This window comes from Ranitomeya variabilis, chromosome 3 (assembly GCF_051348905.1).
Source record: "Ranitomeya variabilis isolate aRanVar5 chromosome 3, aRanVar5.hap1, whole genome shotgun sequence".
NCBI lineage: Eukaryota > Metazoa > Chordata > Amphibia > Anura > Dendrobatidae > Ranitomeya > Ranitomeya variabilis.
Genome location: NC_135234.1, coordinates 679,844,340 through 679,866,372, shown reverse-complemented (window position 1 = coordinate 679,866,372; position 22,033 = coordinate 679,844,340). Strand labels below are relative to the sequence as shown.

The 22,033-nt window shown below is 50.1% G+C and overlaps 1 protein-coding gene across 1 annotated transcript in view; it reads left to right on the top strand.

Moving 5' to 3' along the window:
- The first annotated feature begins 3,153 nt into the window (after positions 1–3,153).
- Positions 3,154–22,033, top strand: part of EIF4B (eukaryotic translation initiation factor 4B) — a 54,771-nt gene continuing 35,891 nt past the window's right edge. The window contains exons 1-2 of the mRNA XM_077298021.1: positions 3,154–3,293; positions 17,552–17,743. Of these exons, the coding sequence (XP_077154136.1) occupies positions 3,281–3,293; positions 17,552–17,743 (205 nt within the window). The 5' untranslated portion in view covers positions 3,154–3,280. The remainder of the gene's footprint in view (positions 3,294–17,551; positions 17,744–22,033) is intronic.

Here is a 22,033-nt window from a genome sequence, read left to right as displayed (position 1 = left end):
GTAACCAGGGCAAACATCGGGTTACTATGCGCGGCCCTGCGCTTAGTAACCCGATGTTTACCCTGGTTACCCGGGGACTTCGGGATCGTTGGTCGCTGGAGAGCTGTCTGCGTGACAGCTCTCCAGCGACCACACAGCGACGCTGCAGCGATCGGCATCGTTGTAGATATCGCTGCAGCGTCGCTTAATGTGACGGTACCTTAAGGAGAACCGGGGTCAGCAATGTTGAAGGTGTCGAAGAGAAAGGACTTGGCTAACGACCTGTTACTCTGATCGTCCAAGATTGCATATACTTCTATTGCCTTATCCCGGAGGCTCGCTGGGTAGACTCCAAGGCAGATCTTCGACCAGGATCTTCCTGCTACAATTTCTTTACAGATCTCTGTACACTGAGAAGTGACTACTGGGGTGTCTATGTCAGAGTCCATCTACTTTTGCCATACTCTTCTAATGCGATGATACCCCTGAGGGTGGCCCAGAGTGTAAGGCTGTGTGGTGTTCCACGCTACAACATTCTGCGCATTTCACGCTGGTCTCACAGTTCTTGGCAAAGTGCAAGGTCGTCGCGCAGCATCTGAAACATATCTTGTTTTAAGGAAACTTTTGCGGTCTTCTAGAGGCTTCTCCCTGAAGGCTCTACATTTTAGCAGAGGATGTGATTTCTTGTGTAGAGGGCAGTGTTTGCTGAGATCCCGAGGTTCTTCCTGTGGAAAGGACTTACTTGCCCTGTAAGGAAACCCTGTGGAGCAGTGGCGTAACTTGAAACTCATGGGCCCCTGATGCAAAAGCTCCAACGGGGCCCCCAGATATTTAAAATCCTTAATAGCAATAGTTTTTTTCTATAGGCCAAAGGGACTTTTAGGGCCCCTTAGGCTCCAGGGCTCGGGTGCGATTGCAACCCCTGCACCTGTTATAGTTACACCCCTGCTGTGGAGATAACATTAGTTTTGTGGACTGTCACTGGTGTTTTACAGGGTTTGACACCAGGGGCAGTGATACATGACATAAAATGTAAGTCCGCAAGGAGAGGGTCCTCTCCCCTCTGTACCAGTCTGTCATTGTAAATTTGTTTACTGTAAACGATATCTATAACTGTATGTAACCCCTTTCTCATGTACAGCACCATGGAATTAATGGTGCTATATAAATAAATAATAATAATAGTAAAATCAAAACTGGGGTCATTTCTAACTCTTGCCTGTTTAGCAACAAAGTCTACGAACACCCTGAAACGAGGTAATGATACCTTATGAGTCTGTTTGTAACGGGACCCGTGACTGACCCACTTCTCTTTTAGGTTGTAAGGGAGCTTTTGAACAATTGGGTTGACACCTCTGGCAGTGTCCAGGAATGCTAACCATGGCAGGTCTCCTGCCTGAGCAACCTGTACCTCCATTAACAAGTTACTCAGCTCCCTACGCTTTTGATAACCCTTATTCACTATTTTGGGAAAATCATCTATTCTTTTATATAAAGCATTTTCTATAGCTTCTACTGACTCATAACATTCATCAAGTCTCTCCCACACTATATGAAGTCCTGTGTGTGGATACTTTATGTTAATGTTTCTGATTCTTTTGGCATGTTCAGCAGACTCGTTCCCAAGCCACTTTACCATTAGATCTAACTCTTCACTACTGGAAAGATCCAAGTCTCTGATGGCGTTCCGGAAGGAGGCTCGCCATGCTCTGTAGCTCTCAGCTCGATCGGTGAATTTTACAAGTCCTTTGGTCACCTGCTCCCGGCGAGCAAAGATCGCAAAGTTTTCAAAGTTCATAGTGGCTGGGTCAGCGCCAACATGAGCTGATGTGCTGTTGTTATGCGGTGTGTGTGGTGCATCCTCATACCTGGCAGGAGCTTCTAGCTTAGCATATATAATACCATTCTGATGTGAAGGGTGTCCCTTTCAGTCTGGGTGGAGGCTGTTCCTTCTGTTCTGTAGGGCGGTAGTTGTGGTCGACGTCATTTTGTAGCATACTTTCTTGCTTCCAGTACTGTTGTTCGAGGAAGGGTCTCTGGCAATCTGCATAGGCTGGTTGGTGTAATGAATCAAGGTTGTCATCTATTCTGGGATGTTGGTAGACATAATCTGAGACGCGTTGCACTGGATCCTGTTGATCTAGGTCTGGTCTAAGTACGTCGCTGGCTCTCTCAGATTCAGGAAACTCCACGGCTTCTAAGAACTTAGCTTTGGCTATCGCAGCTGCTGCCTCTTTTTCTGCGGTAAGTTGCTTGCAGGCATGCTAGATCCGCTTCTTGATCTGCTTGCAGGCGAGCTCGTTCTGCTTCTTGATCTGCTTGTCTTAGCGTTAACGGCATCTCTTGCACAGTAAAGGAGGATCTTTTGCCACCTTCTGCATGGGCAAGAGCAACAGAAATGACTGAAAGCTCCAGGACTGAAAGTCAGAGGCTCCTGGGAAGAATAACGTTCATTCTCTCCTGGCCAGGTAGCCGTACTTTCAGTGAAGTGGCCGGTCAGCACTGCAACACTATTTTCCTGCAGATTAACCCTATATCTGCAGGTTACTAGCATTCAGGGACATGACAGGTTCCCTTTAAGTACCAAAAACCGGTGTAATAAATGGAGCACAATATCCATAAATCTGGAGAAGGGATTTAGGACAATGAAATGTTGTCCAATTTACTCAAAAAATTCAGCGGAAATGCAATCGTGACTCTCCCGAAGTTTCTGGAACATCGCAGTGATCTCTGGCATCTTTTCTGCCGCTTTCTTTGCCCCGATACCACGTGTCCATACCTCCCATGGAAGCTTATGCCAGCTGATACAGACCGTGCTCCCTGGGGTCTTTGCAGCTTTTTAGCACATTTTTGGGGTCAGCTGCAGTCTCTGAAGCACAGCGGGTTTTTCTATGAACTTCAGAACCACTATTATAAATGCATGTGGCCAATGAAACTAAATATAAACTTCATGCCATTTAGCCCCCAAATCCTGACGTGTCCACAGAATGGCCCCTAGCCCTGCGTCAGCCCCATGCTAACTGTAGCTACTAGACTAACTGATGTACCCGGAGGGGCAGCACAGCCCTGGGCTACTGTGGGGCCATTACAGAGACGTGACCTCCTGGCGGTGTGGGACTGGAACATGCCCGCTCACGGCTGACGCTTCAAAACCTACATTCCCTCAACAAAGATGGCGGCGCGGCAAGCCCTGCGTAATTACGTCACGTAACGTCTCGCTTTCCTTTGCTGGAAAGACCTGGCGCTGTGCACACGTGACCGCCTCATCCGGGTCTTCGCGTTCTTTCACATTCGGCCCAACATGGCAGCTTCAGGTGAGTGTGCTAGAGGGATACAGGGTCGCGCCCGGTACCGGGTGTGGGGCGCCCCTGCTGCCCGTGACAGTCTCCGTGCGGGCTGCTTAGTGTACGCCCGTGCTGGCGGTGTGCTTTCCGCCCTTGTCGGAGGCGGAGTGCGCGGCTGCAGACACGCTGCTGTATAATCCCCGGGATGGCCCAGGCCGCACCCTGTCCGTGAGTGCAGCGATAGTCGTGGAAGCAGCGCTCTCCTGCCTGCGCGTCCTGCAGACGGTGGGTGCTGGTTGTGCTGCCGACACATATGCTGCGTTCTGGCTGCCGCCGCCCAGCCGTGTCCTACGCAGCCCCATATATAGCCCCGCTGTACGGGGAGCGGGGCCGGGAGGAGCGCTGGGTGCTGGCCTCTGTATCGGCGGTTGTATAAAGTTTAGGACATGCACCCCCCTCTATAATGGTACGGTCTGGCCGCAGGCCGCACGCTGTATATGGTACCTATAGCTGGGAACAACCACGTGGCCCGGGGGGGTGGGGGTGTAATCCTCGCTCATCTTGTTGTGGCGAGCAGGCCGTGGGATGTAATGGCGGTAAAGGTCAGTGCTTCTAGGCCTCATCCCCCGCCTCCCCGAGCACACGAGTGGCCGGCCGTGAGGAGGACACGTCAACACTGGAGGCCGTGTGTGCGCAGCTCTATCACAGGGGGCAAGATGGCTCAATATGCCCTAATGGCTTGGGGGGGGGGGGACTACAACTCTCAGCGTGTGATAACGGGCAGCACTGTATGCTGGGACTTGTAGTGTCACATAATGAAGTTACCATCCTGAAGCCAGTCTAATGTGCCTCACTGGGATCACTGCCGGGAGGTGCAGCGGGAGGGTCTGTACATACATGGAGATCCCTGCTGGGAGGTGCAGCGGGAGGGTCAGTACAGGGGGGATCACTGCTGGGAGGTGCAGCGGGAGGGTCTGTACATGGGGGATCACTGCCGGGAGGTGCAGTGGGAGGGTCTCAGGGGGATCACTGCCGGGAGGGTCTGTACAGGGTGATCACTGCCGGGAGGTGCAGCGGGAGGGTCTGTACAGGGGGATCACTGCCGGGAGGTGCAGTGGGAGGGTCTGTACAGGGGGATCACTGCCGGGAGGTGCAGTGGGAGGGTCTGTACATGGCGATCACTGCCGGGGGTGCAGCGGGAGGGTCTGTACAGGGGGATCACTGCCGGGAGGTGCAGCGGGAGGGTCTGTACAGGGGATCACTGCCGGGAGGTGCAGTGGGAGGGTCTGTACAGGGGGATCACTGCCGGGAGGTGCAGTGGGAGGGTCTGTACAGGGGGATCACTGCCGGGAGGTGCAGCGGGAGGGTCTGTACAGGGGATCACTGCCGGGAGGTGCAGTGGGAGGGTCTGTACAGGGGGATCACTGCCGGGAGGTGCAGTGGGAGGGTCTGTACAGGGGGATCACTGCCGGGAGGTGCAGTGGGAGGGTCTGTACATGGCGATCACTGCCGGGGGTGCAGCGGGAGGGTCTGTACAGGGGGATCACTGCCGGGGGTGCAGCGGGAGGGTCTGTACAGGGGGATCACTGCCGGGAGGTGCATCGGGAGCGTCTGTACAGGGGGATCACTGCCGGGAGGTGCAGCGGGAGGGTCTGTACAGGGGGATCACTGCCGGGAGGTGCAGCGGGAGGGTCTGTACAGGGGGATCACTGCCGGGAGGTGCAGCGGGAGGGTCTGTACAGGGGGATCACTGCCGGGAGGTGCAGCGGGAGGGTCTGTACAGGGGGATCACTGCCGGGAGGTGCAGCGGGAGGGTCTGTACAGGAGGATCACTGCTGCGGGTGCAGCGGGAGGGTCTGTATAGGATGATCACTGCCGGGAGGTGCAGCGGGAGGGTCTGTACAGGAGGATCACTGCCTGGAGGTGCAGCGGGAGGGTCTGTACAGGGGGATCACTGCCGGGAGGTGCAGCGGGAGGGTCTGTACAGGGGGATCACTGCCGGGAGGTGCAGCGGGAGGGTCAGTACAGGGGGGGGTCTGTACAGGGGGGGATCACTGCTGGGAGGTGCAGTGGGAGAGTCTCAGGGGGATCACTGCCGGGAGGTGCAGTGGGAGGGTCTGTACATGGGGATCACTGCCGGGAGGTGCAGCGGGAGGGTTTGTACAGGGGGGGATCACTGCCGGGAGGTGCAGCGGGAGGGTTTGTACAGGGGGGGATCACTGCCGGGAGGTGCAGTGGGAGGGTCTGTACAGGAGGATCACTGCCGGGGGTGCAGCGGGAGGGTCAGTACAGTGGGGGATCACTGCTGGGAGGTGCAGCGGGAGGGTCTGTACATGGGGGATCACTGCCGGGAGGTGCAGTGGGAGGGTCTCAGGGGGATCACTGCCGGGAGGTGCAGTGGGAGGGTCTGTACATGGGGATCACTGCCGGGAGGTGCAGCGGGAGGGTCTGCACAGGATGATCACTGTACATGGGGATCACTGCCGGGAGGTGCAGCGGGAGGGTTTGTACAGGGGGGGATCACTGCCGGGAGGTGCAGTGGGAGGGTCTGTACAGGAGGATCACTGCCGGGGGTGCAGCGGGAGGGTCAGTACAGGGGGGATCACTGCTGGGAGGTGCAGCGGGAGGGTCTGTACATGGGGGATCACTGCCGGGAGGTGCAGTGGGAGGGTCTCAGGGGGATCACTGCCGGGAGGTGCAGTGGGAGGGTCTGTACATGGGGATCACTGCCGGGAGGTGCAGCGGGAGGGTCTGCACAGGATGATCACTGCCGGGAGGTGCAGCGGGAGGCTCTGTACAGGGGGATCACTGCCGGAAGGTGCAGCGGGAGGCTCTGTACAGGGGGATCACTGCCGGTAGGTGCAGCGGGAGGGTCTGTACAGGGGGATCCCTGCCTGGAAGTGCAGCGGGAGGGTGTGTACAGGGGGATCACAGCCGGGAGGTGCAGCGGGAGGGTCTGTACATGGGGATCACTGCCGGGAGGTGCAGCGGGAGGGTCTGTACAGGGGGATCACTGCCAGGAGGTGCAGCGGGAGGGTCTGTACAGGGGATCACTGCCGGGAGGTGCAGCGGGAGGGTCTGTACAGGGGGATCACTGCCGGGAGGTGCAGCGAGAGGGTCTGTACAGGGGGATCACTGCCGGGAGGTGCAGTGGGAGGGTCTGCACGGGCGGTCACGGCCTCAGCTGACATTTCTATGCACAGCTGCCACATTTGAGCGTTTCTCAGAACGTAATGCAAACAGTGAAGGTTGTTTACCTGCAAAAATAAATCTAATCAGCAGCGGAGCATTGTGTTAGTAGAAGGGGTCATAACGGATTTGTAGAATAATTCCTTGAATGCCCTCTGCCTCCAGTTATGACGTCCTGGCAGCCGTTTACCTGTCCATCATTGTCCTGAGTGGTCCTATGCTATACATATGCTATACATGCAGCGGTCAGGTGTCTGGTGGGCCTCGCCACCACAGTAGCGGCAGGGACCACTAGAGCAGCAGGGGTTTCTAGGGGAAGTATTGGCTACATTTTAGTTGCCTTCCTTCTGCAGCCGATTACAGGCCTCAGCGTTAATATTTGCACATACAGCATGGGATCTGAGGCCAGATGTTTGTTTTTTACATCTTATTCTCAATTTTGTTTAAAAGCGCAAAAGCCTTTATAGTGAATTCTAAATTAGAATGACCAGACTGGAGAGCATTCCTCTCTTTGGGCCGTGTCCTGCTTTCTGTGCACCTGCATTCATTACACTAGACACTGTGATGCTTAGTATCCCCTTGTGATGGCGCTGTAGGGGTGTCCCCACGGCTAGAGGCTGATGGCTGGAGGTCTTAGCTCAGTGACATCCCATGATCAGCTTGTTGGCACTAGACCTTTCTGCGGGTGTGTTTGAGTCAGTTCTTATCTCGGTGGCAGAACATGAGGTTGTACCACACATCGTCAGTGTTTTGTGCTGCAGTTTTTGCCGTACTGATATTTACAGACTAAATACACTTCATCCATTTCATCAGTAAACTGAGAACTGCACCATAAAGGCATGTTCCCACATTGTGCAGATGCATTTCCACTATCTGCTGTGGATGAGATTAATTTGAAGCATCACTCCAGCGTTGTTTTTTCACCACTAGAGTGGTGCTTTAAATGCAAGTCCCCTGTCTCATACTCTCCTTCCGGCATTTTCATCTTTTCGCTGCTGCTCCCATTTATCTCTGGCGAAAAGTGACTTGCCGGCAGCTCCAGGGTCTCATGGAACCGCACAGAGGTCACTTTTCAATATACCGGAAGTGAGAGCCTCATTCTAGGTCTCATACACTTGTATTGGGAGCTTGTGACATAGATTCTGACTTCTGTCCATTCAGAATCTACACTCACAAGATGGGACCGGAGCGGTGCCGAAAAACGGTGAAGATGTTGAGTATATGAGCGGAGCAAGGGGGTCATATTTAAAGGTCCATTCCAGCTCTGGGGGGGGGGGGGCGGGAAACCTGCTGGAGTGGTGCTTTATCACTAAGGACATCAATCAGCGTTGCATACTGAAACTTGAAATACACACTGACATCTGCTGTAGAATTTCGCTCTTTACATTGCGTAGGATGAAGGCTGCATAAAATCCGCAGAGGTATTTACTGCTGAGAACTTTACACCGCAGAAATGTGGGCACATACTCCAACAAGTATGGTGGCAGTCACTGCGTATCGCCAGACCGGTGTTACACCCAGTGGGGAAATCACTGAATACCGCACACCTGTGACATCGGCTTCTTCTGAACGCACTCCAGAAAAATGTCTCCAGGTACAGAATAGGAGACATTGTGGATGTAACCACCAGAACCTGCTGCCTCTCATCATGCTTCTTTATAGTGATCGCCTGCCACCAGTCGTACAAGTACAGGGTCCTAAGCCCAAAAAAGTTTTGCTCCTTAGGGTATGTTTCCATGTTCAGGAAACGCTGCATGTTTGATGTTTACAAGGTGGCAACACTCTGTCGCCGCGCCGTAAATTTACCATAGATATTAGATGCGATAAAATCGCATCTAATGATTAGGTCAGCACGGTGGCGCAATGGTTAGCACTGCAGCCTTGCAGCACTGGAGTCCTGGGTTCAAATCCCACCAAGGACAACATCTGCAAAGAGTTTTTATGTTCTGTCTGTGTTTGTGTGGGTTTCCTCCGGGTACTCCGGTTTCCTCCCACATTCCAAAGACAATACTGATAGGGAATTTAGATTGTGAGCCCCAACGGGGACAGAGATGATAATGTGTGCAACCTGTAAAGCGCTGCGGAATATGTTAGCACTATATAAAAATAAAGATAATTATTATTAGTCACATGCGTAGGAACTGCGTGCACGCAGCTTACTACGCGTGTCTGCCGTCTCACCTGTCCCGCTGCCGGAAATCCCTCGTCCACTGCAGTTCTCGCGATAACTTATGTCATCGCGAAAACTGCCGTGCACGTCACCGGGAGTTATCTCCGGTCACTAGTCTGGATCTCGCAAACAGCTGATTGTGAGAACACTGCAATGTAGGTGATCGCTGGAGAGTTATCTCCGGCGATCATCTACAGGCTCTGCTATATCTAGATGTCAGGGATCCAGATGTAGCAGAGCTGGACTCGTCTAGACTGTGTGCACATACAACATGTGACATGCAACATACTGTACATACATACAGAACATGCAACATTCATAACATACATACTATACATACATACAGTACATTAGAGTACATACTCACCATCACCTTGTCACTTTGATCCCCGAAGCCATTGTCACCTGTAACAAATTATAAAATAACTAGATTGTGGCCCGATTCTAACGCATCGGGTATTCTAGAATATGCATGTCCCCGTAGTATATGGACAATGATAATTCCAGAATTCGCGGCAGACTGTGCCCGTCGCTGATTGGTCAAGGCAACCTTTGACATCATCGTCGCCATGGCAACCATTATGACATCTACGTCGATACTGTGCCCGTCGCTGTTTGGTCAAGGCCTGGCGGCCTCGACCAATCAGAGACGCGGGATTTCTACGTCGATACTGTGCCCGCGGGATTTCCAGGACAGACAGAATATAGATAAACAAACAATATACTCCCTGATCCGCAGATATCCAATTAAAACAAGTGTCCCACAACGATCTCCCGTGAAGAGCATCAGCTGATGCGACCGCTCTCCAAGGGCTCCAGGAATACAATGATGGAAGGTATCCTTCCGCACTGTATTCCTCCACCACTGTAAAAAATAGTCCCTAGTCTCACTTTTGGCTCTGCTGTGTGAGAGTTCCCACGCATCAATGCCATAAAGTGAGACTCTGAACTAAGGTAACCTCAGTGATGCACTGCAGGAGCCATTGTCTCCTGTCAGTGTGTCACTGAAGGTCCTATAGAGCAGTGACCTCACCTGATGTTACTGTTCTATAGGGGAGATCGTCGTGAGACACTCGTTATTAATTGGACTACGGCGGAAAGTAAGTATACGGTTGGTTTATTTAAATTTTTTATGCAGGCGATCGAGTATGGTAAAATTAAGAATATTAAAATACTTTTTTCTGGCTGTGTCTTTATTTTTTTTTTCTAACCCTTTCACTACTCTAGGATTAATAATAGATAGGTGTCTTTTTGATGCCTCTCCATTATAGCAAGGTGACATTAACCCCTTATTACCCCATATCCCACCCCTACACGGAAGTGGGAAGAGAGGGGCTAAGTGCTGGAATTGGCCCATCTTACAGATGCGCCATTTCTGGGGCGGCTGCGGACTGGTATTTGTAGCTGGGGGGGGGGGCAATAACCATGGCCCCTCTCTAGGCTATGAATATCAGCCTGCAGCTGTCTTCGTAGCCTTTCTGGTTATAAAATGAGGGGACCCCACGTCATTTTTTGGGGGGGCTCCCTTAATTTAATAGGCAGTAAAGGGCTGATATTCATAGACTAGAGAGGGGCCATGGGTATTACCCCCTTCCCAGGCTATAACTATTGGCCCCCAGCCGTTGGCTTTCCCCCTCTGGCGCAGAAAATTGCGCGGGAGCCCACGCAATTTTTTTTTTTCAACTAAATATTGCGTTTAAGGCCGGCGTCAATACCTGGCACTCGGGACCGGAACGTTCAGCTGCATAGCAATACATGCAGCCGCACGCTCCGCTTCCGAGTGCCGGTGGCAGTGCCGGGTATTGAGGCGAGAGACTTGTGTGAGTTTCACGCGAGTGTGTGTGTCTTTATTTAAGGCTGGGATAACACATGCGAGAAACGTTTCTTGCTTGTGTGATCCATCTATCTATCGTATCTATCTTATTTATCAATAATCTGTTTGTCTATTATCTATCTATTATCTATCAATATATCTTATCTATTAATATATCTATATAGAGATATATTTATAGATAGACATATCGATAGATACCATAGATAAATACGATAGATAGATCCATAGATAGATGTGATGGATAGATGCGATATAGACAGATACGATAGATAGATATGTATCGTATCCATCTAACGTATCTGTGTTTATTCTTCAATGGAGTATGTAAATGAAGAGGTTGGACAAGAAATGACATCATCATTGTTATTATTTTTTTTCTTGTATATCTTTATTGAGCTTACAAAAACACACACAAATCCGCATCCTCAGGTGCAGATTTTACCTGCGTCAAATCCTGATGCAATTCTGAACGTGGACACATACCCTTAGGCGCCAGTGTTTCTGAATGTTAGCTTTTCTGTTGCTGGTGGCAACGCTTGCCGTGGACTTCTGCAAATTGCTTCCAATATACGACTTATCTGCAACTTGACTGTTTTATTTAAAGCAAGGTTGGAGCTGTAACATAGTCGCGTGACAGCGAGGTGCTCAGATGTTTTTCTTGTGCGGCACGTCGCTGTGTAGACGCAGCCTGTGTCAGCAGAATGGAGCAGTGTATCTGAGAATTTACTCCTACTTCTCATATACATATTATTTATAAGAACTGTCTATTTATGGACTAAGGTGACAGCATGAAACCCGGCCTCAGGCTTTGTCCTTATCATATTATAGGACAAGCGCCTTATGTGCAATTAGCAGGTGAATGCACTTACTGAAGACCACAAAGTGCCGGCCGCTGTACATTACTGCACTTGTTGTATAGAGTATCATGGTAGGCTAGACTATTCCATACAATGGTATGCAGAATAAAACATGCCCTTCGCTATACTTTATTTTATGCTATTGGTGACGTTTTCTCCTGTACAGAGGGACACATCGCAGCTCTCCATCAGAGGTGAACATTGGGAGATCCTTTCAATATGAGGTCTGAACATGGGAAAAGCAAGCCCTGTGTTTAGGGGCCATGGAATATTAGGTTTTCTGGGATTTACAGATACATTTTAATATGCTTAAAACTTCAAAGCAAGTCATAATATAGTTAGTTATCCTCTGTCACTGACCCCTGGTCCTCCCTGGCTGTCGGCTGTGTGATCTCTGGGTTCCCTGATGTAAGCAGACCAGCAGTGAGCCTGTATTACTTGCTATGTTCCTGGGACATCACAGGGACATCGCTTCTGTCTATAGCTGATAAATGGGAGGGTTCAGGGAGGAGAAAGGCGCAGAATCACTAATTGTATATTTAATTTGCATTACTTAGTGCTGCGTGTGCAAAAGGTGAATTTATTAATCACTCAAACACCTACAATAGTAACTTCATTTGCACGGTCAAATCCTTAAAAACACATGTCGCTAGATTTCACAATAGAAACTGAATACATTACTAAATCGATCTTGGACCAGATGAGACTGGTGCACTTATAGAAATACCCCATACAAACTTTTATTTCCCAAAGCTATATAATGCCTGGTGTCACATTAGTGTACAGCATCCGATGCGATGGCTAATGACACTCTGCGGCGAGCGTGTGCCGAGTGTCATTTTATTGCTATCCGATCCTCTCGCATACGAGAATTGGATCAATGGTGAGAAGAGATTAGTTTCTCCATCGCCTGTCTTGACGTATATCAGACTGCATCGAGTCAGCATTAGAAAAAGTTAGCCGATCCACTCTGCCCTATTCAATAACACTGGTCAGAGCGCAATACAAGATTTTCTCGCATTGCACCCCTCCGCATTATACGCCAGTGTGAGCGAGCCCTTCTGTGTCATACTCACATGTAAACCCCAGTGTGATCCTGGGAGTTGGAATATGTCATGAGTGAGAAAACGATCAGAGCGGCGCTGGAAACTGGCGAAGATGGCGATCTTCGAGTATCTTAATGAACTTATATAATTATCGCTTGTCAAATAAAAATTTTGATAGGACGCCAACTTTTAAGTAGTAAACTCATGTCTGAATGACACTATAATCCTTTATGAAAGTATAAATTATTCTCCCTCCTAGTCTGATCACTATGTCCTCAGTGTCCCTCCTCCCTGGTGCTGCTGAAATCTCGCACTGCTCAGGACAAGCTGCAGTTGTCAATCAAGTGTAGATGAGTGGAGACTGTAGTGAGAGTTGTTATAAAGGTCAACATGTACTTAGCCATCAGCCAAGCAGAAATCTTCCTATCAACCCCACCATAAACTAGCTGGGCATGCATGGCTTTCATTGGCAAGAGGTGACTAAGCTGCTGTGATCGCGGTCTAGGTCCATGGGGAACATGTTGGATTTCAGCATGCCCAATCCATCTTCCCTCTGAAATCTGTCAGTGACAAATTGCCAATAGACATTAGTCAACTGATGCCATTAAAAAAAAAAAAAAAAAGTTGTACGTGTATGATGTGTGGATTCTCTTGTATAGACACATGGATCCATTCGCTTGGCGCTGTCCCATAGACTGGTGGTAGATGCTGCATTATAGGTGGTGTGGACCCTCTGGTCAGAATTAAGATGTCCCATAACATTCTGCGAGAGTATTATTCCTTTGACCTAAGGGCCTAAACACTCCACAGCCCCATCTCTCTGTAGTACCTGAGGAAGCTTCTCGTCATGCGGTATACTGTAAAGCCAGCTTTGTCCAGACGTACAGGGGTGGGACCTGTTACCCCACCGCTCTAAGCCTCATTCCTATGTTTGTCGGAGTTTGTAAGCCGGTAGCGGGGCCAAAGATGCCTGCACAGCTGCCTGTTCTGGTTTTACTTCTCCTTGTAGGTACCACTTGGTTCATACTGATGGAAAATACTGTCTGGGATTCAGCCCTATAAAAGTGGCTTTAAGCCTGCGACCTACGGGCTATTTGGGGTCTGTATCACACAGGCACAAATAATTTAACAGATTCAGTATTTATTTTTTAATTACTGGATCCATTACAGCTGGATGACAACTGGACATGTGAGCGGAGCCTAATCTGTGATAACGGACCTGGTGAGGGTGAATGATTCTGCAGAGAAAGTGCTAGTGACGATTGTCCATGGGCAGGGCGTTATCTCTGCGCTAGGACTCTGCTCCGGCAGAGATAAAGTGTTTAGCTTCGTAGTCATTACAATGTGGTTTCTACTTAGTATTTTGTCTGCACCCAAACTGTTGTCACAGCGCTGTCTCCTCCGGCCGGAGACCACAGTGTCTGTATAAGGCTACGTTCACATTTGCGTTGTGCGCCGCAGCGTCGGCGCCGCAGCGCACAACGCAAACAAAAACGCGGCAAAACGCACGCTAAAACGCTGCGTTTTGCGCCGCATGCGTCGTTTTTGCCCGCAAGTTGGACGCAAAAAAAATGCAACTTGAAGCGTTTCTTGCGTCCAACGCTTGCGGCCATGCGGCGCAAAACGCAGCACAACGCATGTCCATGCGCCCCCATGTTAAGTATAGGGGCGCATGACGCATGCGGCGCCGCTGCGGCGCCCGACGCTGCGGCCCTGACCGCAAATGTGAACGTAGCCTAAAATGTATTTCCACGCAGAAGAGGGTCTACAGTAAATCTGCGGCCCCTTTGGGACATCATCACCTTGTCAGAATGAAGCCGCCCAGCAATTTCGTGTGTCGTCTGCACGCTGTAAATGACGGAGTCAGGCTTCAATGTACAAGGCGCCTGTGTATGACCTTGTAGCTCTTAAATGGAATCTGTCAGTAGGATCTGCCCTCCCCCCAAGCCATCCGTATGGGCACGTAGGTCATAGAAACTTCCTGACCAGCCACATTTTTGTTTATTTTTTCACACGTTATCATCATTACAATAAAAAGTTCTCATCCACATATTCCATTGTTTTTATTTATCTTTTTAACACATGAAGCTTTTTTTTCTTTTTCTCTGATATCAGGAGAGTGGCAGTCTATGGAGATAATAGGAAATAAAATGTATCCACTTTATTCCCCCTCCCAAAAAAATTTACCGTAGTATCTTTTTTTTTTTTTTTTTAACCCCTTTCTGCCGTCGGACATAATAGTACATCCGATGGCAGAACCCCAGCTTTGATGCGGGCTTCGGTGGTGAGCCCCCATCAATGCCACGCCATGTCAGCTGTTTTGAACAGCTGACATGTGCCTGCAATAGGCGAGGGCGGAATTGCGATCCACCTGCAACTGTTATCTAATTTATAGATTGTGAGCCCTCGCGGGCAGGGTCCTCTCTCCTCCTGTACCAGTTGTGACTTGTATTGTTTAAGATTATTGTGCTTGTTTTTATTATGTATACCCCTCCTCACATGTAAAGCGCCATGGAATAAATGGCGCTATAACAATAATAATAATAAATGCCACAGACAGAGGCATTTAACAAGCGCATCCAGCCGGAAGTGCGCACATCGGTGACCTTCGTCATGTGATTTGGGTCATCGGTGCTGTGGCATGACAACCAGAGGTCTCCTGAAGACCTCTATGGTTGATAATGCCAGATTGCTATGAGCGCTACCCTGTGGTCAGCGCTCATAGCAATGCTGTAATTCAGCTACATAGGGGCAATCTATGTAGCAGAGCCGATCAGGCTATGCCAGGTTCTAGCCTCCCATAGAAGCTGTTGAAGCATGGCAAAAGTAAAACAAAACAAAAAAAGCTTTTAAAAATATGAAAAAAAATATATATAAAAGTTTAAATCACCCCCCTTTCCCCCCCATTCAAAATAAAACAATAAAAAAATCAAACCTACACATATTTGGTATCGCCATGTTCAGAATTGCCCAATCTATCAATAAAAAAAAAAAAAGGATTAACCTGACAACTAAATGGTGTAGTGAGGGGAAAAAAAGTCTAAACGCCAGAATTGTTTTTTTTTTGTCACTGGGACATTGCATTAAAATGCAATAACGAGCGATCAAAAGAACATATCTGCACAAAAATTGTATCATTAAATATGTCAGCTCTCTGCATGCAAAAAATAGCTGTCACCCGACCTGAGATCATGAAAAATGGAGACGCTACAGGTAACGGAAAATGGTGCAATTTATTTTATTTTATTTTTTTTATCAAAGTTTGGATTTTTTTTTTCCACCACTTAGATCAAAAATAACCTAGACATGTTTGGTGTCTATGAACTCATAATTGGAGAATCATCATATCAGGTCCGTTTTAGCATTTGGTTAGCCTAGCAAAAAAAGCCAAACAAAAAAACAAGTGTGGGATTGCACTTTTTTTGAAATTTTTTTTGAATTTTTTTTCCCATTTTCTAGTACACGACATGGTAAAACCAATGGTGTCGTTCAAAAGTACTACTCGTCCCGCAAAAAATAAGCCCTCACATGGCCATATTGATGGAGAAATGAAAAGTTATGGCTCTGGGAAGGAGGGGAGCGAAAAACGAAAACGGAAAACCGCTCCGGGAGATGAGGGGTTAATCACAACGCAGTATTATAAAACTTTTTAAATTGTGTTTTTTATTAATAACGTTTTTTATTTTGACAGGGGCGAAGTTAGATCAGCGATATTTTTTCCATGTATTACACACTTTATGCCCCAAATAAGGTCATAATCATCCTTTTCGTGGGCATTTCAATATTTAAAATGTTATGTTCCTGATTTCTCCTTTTACCTGTGTCTAGTATATCGGCCCCAGTTACAGAGAAAGTGTCGCCTGTTGGCTGCAGAGCTGATCTGTGTCTGCCAGGTCCCAGCAGCTCCTGCTCCTCTCATACAGTGACTACATGATTGCTGCGTAAAGATGGTAATAAACCCGATCTGCTTCTGTATGGGAAGTCTGGCTGTGTCTGACAGCAGTTTCCCCCATTCCTGTTTTGCAATGACACTTTGTAATGTCACTGCACAGTAAAATGTGGACTGCCCGGATGTTTATAGACTATGGGCGTTCTGGTAGTAGTTAAAAGGAAGCTGTAACCTCTGAGAACACGATTATCCTGTAGATCTAGGGCTAGCCTGCAGGTAAATGACTTACCAGTGCTGCCCAACTGCCTTACAGAAAGTGCGGCTACTGGGAGAAAATGAACGTATTATCTCCCAGGAGCCGCCGGCTCTCAGCCATAGGGGTGTGCACGGCGTGGCTATTGTCATCGCTCACTATTCTGGACCTGTAATCACGCCCCGGCACCTTGAGAGGGCGCTCTGACAGATGCACTGCAGAGCTGGCTGTCAAAGTGCAGAGCAAAGCGGCCCGAGCAGCATTGTAACGCCATTTACCTACAGGATTAACCCTATATCTTCAGTTAAATGGTAGTTTCTGAGGTGACAGGCTCCCTTTTAAGGAAGCTTACACATCATTTCACGTGATCAAGCAATTTACTTATAAGCCTTGTGATTGGCATCCGGTTTACAGGTGGAGAATCGGAAAAGGAGCCTTCCTAGTGACACTGATTCCTGATGATCAGCCAGTGTGCCCATAGTTTGCCACCAGAATGAAGGACATGTTAAAGCAGTGGTCTTATCGCAACATATTGATGAGCCGTCTATAGAGCAGCTGCTATTCAGAAGCAGCATCCGAAAGCCAGGCCGTGTCCGCTACACAATAAACGGAGCGCGGCTTGTTCAGTGTTTCCATCTGGCGGCTGATCGGTGACGATGTTGGGCTTCGGACCTCCACCAATATCGTATTGTTGACCTTGCTCCTCAATATGCTATGGCCGGACATCACCTCTTATTAGTTATCTTATCCGGAATCCAATGAAACCAGATTAACCCCATTGACTTTCGCTGGGACCCATAACAGGAATGTGCTGAGAGCCTTATTCCGCCCTGATTTAGTAGTCACGCTTCCACATGGGTACTCTGACTCCAGTAACATTACTCTGTTAGTATTCTGCGCTGGGAAGCACCTGCCCCTTCACATGTGGTGCAGCAGTGTTACGGACAGGGGCTTGCAGTCACTTGTATATGTAACGTGATTATTTTCTTTCTCACATTATATTCTGGAGTATAACTGAGTTGTATCTTATGTAATTCTCCTTTATTACAGCTAAGAAGAAGAATAAGAAGGGGAAGACTTTAACCCTCACTGACTTCTTAGCAGATGATGGGAACAGCGGAGGTGGAGGTGGTGGTGGTGGTGGTGGTGGCAGTAGTGGTGGTGGTGGTGGCGGCGGCAGCACCACCTATGCCACAAAACCAGTCAGTTGGGCTGATGAGACCGATGATCTGGAAGGAGATGGTAAGTGTTTCTGCATCTGTTAACCCTTAACAACCTCCAACACATCTTTTTACTGACCTGCGATATAAGACTAGCCTCCCCATACAGGTGACAATCCAGCTGCTGTCGGCTGTACTCTACAGCTGACAACTTGATTCATCAGCCATGATCAGTGTTTGCACGTCCATATCTATTTAACCCCTTAGATGCTGCTGTCAGTAATGACTACATCATATAAATGGTTAACAGTGTGGGGCTCCCTCTTTATCCCTATCAGCACCCATCAGCTGGCTATAGTGACCTGTTCAGAAGTTAGCAACATTTACAGGGAATCCCTATCACCTCATTTTCATATTATACTCACCCAGGGATGGTCCCGCTGCGGTCTGGGTCCAATGGGCGTTGCAGCCCGGGTCCGGCACCTCCCATCTTCATACAGTGACGTCCTCTTCTTTGTTTCCTGTCACAGCTCCTGCGCAGGTGTTCTTTATCTGCCCTGTTGAGGGCAAAGTACTGCAGTGCGCAGGTGCCCGGAAGGCTCAGAGAGGCCTAGCGCCTGCGCACTGCAGTACTTTGCTCTGCCCTCTACAGGGCAGATAAAGAACGCCTGCGCAGGAGCTGCGACAGGAAACAAAGAGGACGTCATCGTATGAAGATGGGAGGTGCTGGACCTGGGCTGCAACGCCCATTGGACCCAGACTGCAGCGGGACCGTCCCTGGGTGAGTATAATATAACTTGTTTTTATTATCTTTCAGGTTACACTGGGGGGGGCTTATCTACAGCATTACAGAATGCTGTAGATAAGCCCCTGATGGCGGTGGCCACAGCTTATATGCGAAAAATGAGGTGACAGATTCCCTTTAAGTGGTAAAAATAAATTACTCTGTCGCCTCATTGGGGGACACAAAACCATGGGTGTTATGCTGCTGTCCACTAGGAGGCGACACTATGCATAACTTGAAAAAGATTAACCGTGGCTCCTCCTCTGCAGTATACACCCCTGGACGGCGTCAGCCTTCTCCAGATTTTGCTTAGTGTCGCATAGGAGGCACACCTAAGATTTTTTTTACTCCGTTTTTTCCCGACGGATTACAGATGAAGAAAAGTGGGTCTCCTGTGAGACTCCCGGCATGGCTCCTTCCTCGGCCCCCTATTACGGGGTGCCCGGTTGAAGTAAAGATGGCTATTCCCAAGTTCCTCGGGTGCTGGTTCGAAGTCGAGACCCCCCTCCTTCCCTAATTCCTTTTGGTTTCTGGGTTGAGGTCGAGGCGAGGATAAAGCCCCCTGAAGGTGACAACAGCACCCTCCCTAATCCCCCTCTGGGGGCATTAGGTTGAGACGCCTCAGGTAGGGCCTGTACAGGCAGCATTCTACAGCTCCCAGCAATGGGCCAGCACACTGCGCCTGCATCCAGGGACCCCAGCCCAGCTGCGGGCTCCTGTCGGGGCCGGGGGGAGTGCAGGCAGGCATGGCACATACAGACACAGGGCTCCCTGCGCCCCGTCTCTGCGGCAGCACCAGCTCTATACTGCCTTAGGGGGACCCCTCACAGGGCCCCCCTCCCGCTTACAGCCCCACCGCTATCCTGCCTTTAAATCCGGGGGGGTCCGGTTCAGATCCCCCCCCCCCCCCCCGGACTTCCGCGCCGGCCTGGAGCCCTTCTGGGCATCAGGCATCTAATTTAGGCCCCGGCTTCGGCCTAGCTGTAGCCGCCGCCTCCTCTCCGCCCCCCCCCCCCCCCCACACACACACACCGGCCCGCCCCCCCCGGATGACAAATATGACACTCTACAGTGTCATAAAGGGGGTGGATCGAGACAGAAAGGGCGCGTTTTTACACAGCCTTGCCGCCTTTTTCTCAGCTCTCCGTCCCCTTCTCCCCCTGCCTCTTCACCTCGGCGGCCATTTCTACTGCAGCAAGGATTAGCCCTGCATCTCCCGGTCAGCAGGACCAGGCCAGCCAGTCTCCGGGGGGCACAAGACTGTGGATCTTCGGCGCTGGACCTAGGGGCATACTGGTGGGGTCAGATCACAGCTGGGTTGTTTTACTCGGCTGTAAATCCATATTACCTATAAGGCTCCCCTATAGGTTTCTCTACCCCTGTAAGGTCCTTTGCATAGCAACCCTTCTGCACTCTGTGCACTATGCCGGGCTCAAGGTCAGGTCCAAGAGAACCAGGCAGGACTGCTATTATGCATTCTGTACAGCCTGCTCGACCGCTCTCCCCAGTGGCAGCACACGTAACGCGCTGCCAGGACTGCATCCAGACTACTGCGTCAGAGCCCCAAGAAGCCCCTGCCAATGCCTCGGTGTCTAATGCCACGCCGGAATGGGTCACTCAGAGGTCGCAATCTATGACGCAGTCTATGGATAACCAAACCTCCACACTGCTTCAGGCTCTGCAGAGTCATGCCTCAGCTATGACCACTACCCAGGAAAGGGAGAGCTTGACTCAGGAACAGAACGACCTGGCACATCCACGTCTAGGTCAGGACGCAAGCGGACCCATAAGTCAAGTCCATCTGCGTCATCCCATAGCACACGGTCATCCCCTTCTAGGGAGAGACACCGTAGTTCCAAGTCATCTAGACCGTCCCCTTCCAGGGGCAGACAATGCAGATCTCCGCAGTCCCCGACCAGAGAAGGCCTCCTCCCCAGCTCACCTAGCAGGGGACGCCTCAGTGATACACAGGATTCGGAACGCATCTGTGACTCCGACTCGGACAGGGAAACGGAGGGGTCCCTGATCCCAATCCCCCCTAGCAATACAGGGCTAGTCGAGGACATAATCTCTTCCATCCATCAGGTGCTGGACATTTCTAATCTGCCACCAGAGGATTTCCTTTGAAGGACCTCTGAAGCCGCCTAAGGTTTTCTCTAACCATCCAGAGTTTAAAGCGATCCTTATAGAGCAGCTCTCACAGCCTGAGAAAAAATTTGCTAATCGCAAATATCTGGACGCAAGGTACCCTTTCCCACAGAAGGAAACCAAGGAATGGACAGATCCACCCGAAGTGGACCCCCCAGTCTCTAGACTAGCAGCACAGACTCTCCTTTCACTTCCAGATAGCTCAACCCTCAAGGACGCAGCAGACCGGCAGTTAGAACGCATGGCTTGTTCAATTATCGAGGCTGCAGGGGCCTCCCTGGCTCCCGTGTTCACTTCAGTTCGGGCTGCCAAGGCCATACTGGCTTGGGCCAAAAATTTACAAGCTGGCCTCCAAGCATCTGCTCCTGAGCTGTCGGACCAAGCGGTTCAAATAGCAGTTGTAGCAGATTACATGCTTCATGCAGCTCTGTATTCAGCAAGGGGCGTAGCGGGGATAGCATCAAACGCCATCACGATTCGGCGTATCCTCTGGCTGCGGAATGGAAAGCGGACGTAACCTCAAAGAAGTCCCTCACGCACCTCCCGTATCTCAGTGGGTGACCTTTCAGTGAAAAGTTGGACACCATGATATCCAACGCCACCGGGGGGGAAGAGTACCTCTCTCCCTCAACTGAAACCTATACGCACTTACAAGAAGTGTAACAAAACCGATTCCGATCCTTTCGGAATTCCTCGGGCTGGTCCGTCTCGCGTCCAACACAAAATCGTAACCGTTCCCCACACAAGGACAACTCAGGTCGACGCAAAGGTCGGACAAGACCTGGCAGTTAGAAGCAGGCCAGTCAAAGCCCAAAGGAGGTAAACCTCAGATTTTTTCCTCCTCATGACTCGCGGACCCCGGAAGACATCCCACCAGTAGGCGGCCGACTTTGCTCTTCCAGCAAGTCTGGATGCCTACTACAGAAGACAGGTGGGTCAGGGAACTAGTGTCTTCTGGATACAAGATAGTGTTCAACCTCCAACCCACTGAATCGAGTCTTCCTCTCTGTTCCCCCAAAACCGCCAGCCAAGGCTCGTGCCTTCCACCAAGCGGTTCCCTCGCTTCTTCAAGCAGGAGTCATAGTACCAGTTCCCACGGCCGGGCGCTTCCGAGGGTTCTACTCCAATCTATTCGTAGTCCCCAGGAAAGGAGGCAGCGTACGGCCCATACTGGACCTAAAACAACTCAACAATATGTACGGGTTCGTCACTTCCGCTGGAGTCCCCTTCGGTCTATCATTGCGTCCATGGAGAAGGGAGAATATCTCGCCTTCATAGAAATACAAGACGCATACCTGAATATACCTATTGCACCTGCTCGTCAGAGTTTTCTCAGGTTCGCAATCGACCAGGACCACTACCAGTTCGTGGCTCTTCCGTTCGGACTTGCCACGGCTCCCAGAGTGTTTACCAAGGTCATGGCAGCCACCATGGACGTCC